The following is a 4,549-nucleotide window of genomic DNA, read 5'->3' on the forward strand; positions in this document are numbered from 1 at the left end:
CAGTTGCAGACTGGAAAAATGTTGCCTGGTCTGATGAGTCTCAAATTCTGTTGAGATGTTCAGATGGTAGAGTCAGAATTTGGCGTAAACAGAATGAGAACATGGATCCATCATGATGTGTTACACTGTGCAGGCTGGTGGTGGTGGTGTGTGTATGGTGTTGGGAATGTTTTCTTGGCACACTTTAGGCCCCTTAGTGCCAATTGGGCATTGTTTAAATGCCACGGCCTACCTGAGCATTGTTTGACCATGTCCATCCCTATGGCCACCATGTACCCATCCTCTGATGGCTACTTCCAGCAGGATAATGCACCATGTCACAAAGCCGAATCATTTCAAACTGGTTTCTTGAACATGACAATGAGTTACTGTACTAAAATGGCCCCCACAGTCACCAGATCTCAACCCAATAGAGCATCTTGGGATATGGTGGAAGGGGGCTTGTGCCCTGGATGTGCATCCCGCAAATCTCCATCAACTGCAAGATGCTATCCTATCAATATGGGCCAACATTTCTAAAGAATGCTTTCAGCACCTTGTTGAATCAATGCCACGTAGAATTAAGGCAGTTCTGAAGGCGAAAGGGGTCAAACACAGTATTAGTATGGTGTTCCTAATAATTCTTTAGGTGAGTGTATAGTCTCTCTGGTAAAAATAAAGATCGAAAAAGAAAGGGAGATTTTTGCACACAGTACCTGCGTTGTTCAGTAGTCTGGTCTTGTGTTCAGCACTTTTGTGATGTTTGTTAGCCTGGTAGGAGATTAGGATGGTGAAGATGTGCGGAGGAAGGAAAGCAGGAGGGCAGGACACGGTGAAAGAGAAAGAGTCTGCTGCCGACCATCCCACGGACTGTGGCTTGTTCTGATCGTACAATATAACTCCATCATTCACCTGAGACACGAAGCAATGACCAAAGATGAAAAGGCATTGTGTAATTTGAGAAGTCAATTAAATGCTTTCTTTAGGAACAACAACAACAACACACATACAGGCACAGTTCCCTACCATGCTTTGTGTGAACATGGAAATGTTTCGAGTAGAGTTGTCGGGCATACGTCGGACCAGGCTGCCAAGTTTAGGAAGAGTGGTCACTGCAAACACCACCGAGGGGTGTCTTCTGATGCCGCTGACATCGTTGGTTATGGCCTGAAGCTCCAGGTCAGAGATTGGTGTCACAGAGCCTTCAAAAAAGGTAAAAAAGACACAGTGAGAGAGACAGGAAAAGCTATTGACAGCAACGGACAGGAGGCCGGGAAATATCCTGGTGCAAATGGATTTTCAGTAGACATCACCATGCTTCCAGTTAAAAGAGCCACAAAAAGGCAGATGGGCTTACAGCAAGTAAAAAATTGATTGGCAAGTGAGTGACTTTTTTTCTTCTTTCTAAAAAATATATTATATAAAAATAGTATATTGTTAAAGATTTAAAGAAAAGAAATCAACAACTAAGGTATTACATGTTCTATACTTTAGAATATCAGATTCACTTGTGTAACCTTGACAAGTTATACTAATATGTATACTAATACGTGAGTTTGCTTACAAGTTAGAACCGCTTAATTCTTGAACAAAATTGGAAGATGTGTTGTAATCTGTTTGTGTAGGCAGAAACATAATACTTAGACCAGGGATGCCACCCAGTGCCATTGTTACAAAACTGCACTACATTTAGCTTTCCTTTTCAGATTCCATATGATCAATAATCACAGGAGGAATGATGCTACTAACTATTAATTGTTTTAAACAAAAAAATGTGGAAGAAAATGGAAACAATAAATACATTGATGATAGTACATTTCTATCTAATAAATCTTTTAATGAACTTGAAGAGTGGTCCAAATACCTTGGTTTACAAGTGATGGATTCACAGGCTGGTATGACTAGTTTAGATGAAAAAAAAAAAAAAAAACACATGCACTGGACTTGAGCAGGAAAATGCCAGCCTAAGAACCTCTCCTACCACCAGTCACCATACTTTATGGCAGAGTGTCAATCCAGGTTTTTGATTGTAAAACCTCACCTGGGTAGACCTCCATGGGATGATTTCTCTGCAGGGTGAGGGCCAGAGAGTAGGCAGTTGTGCTGAAGATCTGGCGAGGGGTAAAGTTCACGCCGTCGTTCACCTGGAAGTGAAAGCCACCCGATGAAGCACCTACACAAACACCGAGTCAGCATCAAGAAAACAGAGGAGGTGTTTTTTTTCCATTCATTCCAGACTAATCCATTGGTCTTAAAGTTTAAAGAAAGGTACTACAAATAGCTAAATATACTCACCGCTGTGCACGAACATCAGTTGTCTGGTTTGTATGTGATTTTGGGTGAAGTTCAGGACGGGTCTGGAGGGGGCGCTCTTCAGGGCCAGGTGGCCGTTGCTGGGTGGTGTGATGATGAACTCTAGCCCCTCAGACTCAAGAGTGTCCAAGTCCTCTGCTCTAAGATCATCGCTGGTGATTTCTGTCACTGAACCCACCCACACCTGAGGAAACGAGACAGGAAGGCTATTAACTGTAGCTAGCCTAAAAAAATAGTTTTCACTTTTAACGTTTTGGGAAATTAACTTTTGCACTTTGTTACGAGTTACACAAGAAGATCAAACGTACGCTAATGAAACTAAAGCTATGAGGCCATTAGCTTATCTTAGCTGAGCTTCTCATAGCGTAAAGACTAGAAACCTGCCTACTAGCTAAGCTAAGCTAAGCTAAGCGCCTGCTGGCTTTATACAGCAGCTTCATATTTCTCATACAAACATGAAAATAGTATCAATCTTCTCATCTAAACTCTCATTAAAAAGCAAATAAAAGCATTTCCCATAAACTCTTTTAACTTTAGATTGTTGTAATAATATCTTCAAGCTTGCACATATTTTCAGTAGCCAATAAAAACTACAATAACCGAAATAATAAAAACAATAATATAATACCAAGGCTATTAGCAATATTGATATATGAGAGTTGAAAAGATTTGATCAAAATATATCCTCCAAAATTATTATTTTTTACATAAGCACAAACAAATACACTTGATAAGGAAACCCTATAACTGGTAATAAATTATTTATCGCTATAGTTCAAAATTTTCCCCAATTAAAGGTTTGCCATTTGAGAACTCCCTAATCGTGTGTATTTCCTATTTTGACCCCAAAAAAATGGAAGTAATTCTATCCAGCCTCTCTTTAATCAAAAAAGGTGATGCCCTCATTTGGGCTGAAAACAATCATAAAGTCTACTTCTTATGAAGTGTATATATAATGTGTGTATATTGTCACTCCCCACCTTCAGACCCTTATTGGTTGTGACAACAGGAGTCTCATCATTGACAGGTATGACACTGATGTGAGCGGTGCAGGGCAGACTGTGCTTCCTGATTTCCGTCTGATTTGCCACAATGGTAAAGTTGTCTCTCAGTGTGTCGCTGCCGTCGTGGATATAGGAGATGTACTCACGTTCCACCTGGAGAGAGCGACGCGATAACATTAGGAGATTGATTCTAACACAGCCCTACTGAAATATAAAAAAATTAGCAAAACAACAGTAACATAATATATTATCACACAGAGATGAGTGTTCCCCATTTGATTTAAGGGAAAAATCTATCAGATATTGTGATTTCCAAACTATGAAGCAGTCATTGTTGCAACCACTAAGACCAATAAGACTGATGTTGAAAATGCAAGAACAAAATAGATGGAAGTGTGTCTTTTCACAAAGCTGCATCCATTTCCCAAAGCATATTAACACGGAAATTATCGCAAAATAGTATTCTTGTGCATTGCTAATGAACAAACATTTATTAGATCAGAACATGAACACGCTTTACAGAATGAATCTTCCTAATTACCCCTTTTGAAAAAAAGAAATCTGCTCAGTGCTCAGTCAAACCTCAGTGTGAGTGAAAGCAGTGATGGGCATTCCCGGGATCCGGCTGTGCTCCAAGTGTCCATGTCGTGGTGGAACGATGACCTGGTACAGGAAGTTCATGTCTGAGAAGTGATGACTGGCCACCTTGATGATGTCGGAAGTCAGCGGCAGGGACGACCCCTCATCAAGGGTCAAGTCAGACACCTACAGACCACATCATAGTAGGATACTGATTGACAGGTTGAAGGAGTTGACTAACTGATCAATTGCTTCTTCCTTTGTGCAATCCTTTGGTTGGGAAAATTAATTTCCTTCCATTTCATGCAATTCTTTTTTCCCCCTCTTTTCCGATGTACTCTCATGTAAAGAAATTAATTTGTACCTGTAGAGGGAGTAGCATTGGGATGATGTCAATCTCCAGTCTGATAGGGCCGACCTTTGTGAGCCCATTGGTGGCCTCCAATAGAACAGAGTCGTTGGTGTGTCCGGCAGCCTGCTGATGGTAGATGATCATTCCCTGGTTCAGGTCCTCCTGGGTGAAGGAATTAGTCGGCTGCTCTGCAATACCCTGCATGGAGGAATGGGGAAGACAAACTCATCAAGTGCTGTTTCTGTGTGAACTCGTGGGCCAGTTTTGATATATGTCACAGCCCGGTCTGTAATCTCCAGATTCCCTGTGTTTTCTGTTTGTT

At 41.0% G+C, this 4,549-nt stretch overlaps 1 protein-coding gene across 1 annotated transcript in view; it reads right to left on the minus strand.

The window, feature by feature from the left end:
- LOC116704240 (chondroitin sulfate proteoglycan 4) overlaps nucleotides 1–4,549 on the minus strand; it is a 31,256-nt gene that overhangs the window by 13,336 nt on the left and 13,371 nt on the right. The window contains exons 11-17 of the mRNA XM_032539542.1: nucleotides 4,240–4,418; nucleotides 3,879–4,061; nucleotides 3,273–3,449; nucleotides 2,275–2,476; nucleotides 2,021–2,152; nucleotides 1,006–1,181; nucleotides 696–891 (exon numbers count right to left, since the gene is read on the minus strand). Of these exons, the coding sequence (XP_032395433.1) occupies nucleotides 696–891; nucleotides 1,006–1,181; nucleotides 2,021–2,152; nucleotides 2,275–2,476; nucleotides 3,273–3,449; nucleotides 3,879–4,061; nucleotides 4,240–4,418 (1,245 nt within the window). The remainder of the gene's footprint in view (nucleotides 1–695; nucleotides 892–1,005; nucleotides 1,182–2,020; nucleotides 2,153–2,274; nucleotides 2,477–3,272; nucleotides 3,450–3,878; nucleotides 4,062–4,239; nucleotides 4,419–4,549) is intronic.

Source organism: Etheostoma spectabile, chromosome 16, assembly GCF_008692095.1.
Source record: "Etheostoma spectabile isolate EspeVRDwgs_2016 chromosome 16, UIUC_Espe_1.0, whole genome shotgun sequence".
NCBI classification, from domain to species: domain Eukaryota; kingdom Metazoa; phylum Chordata; class Actinopteri; order Perciformes; family Percidae; genus Etheostoma; species Etheostoma spectabile.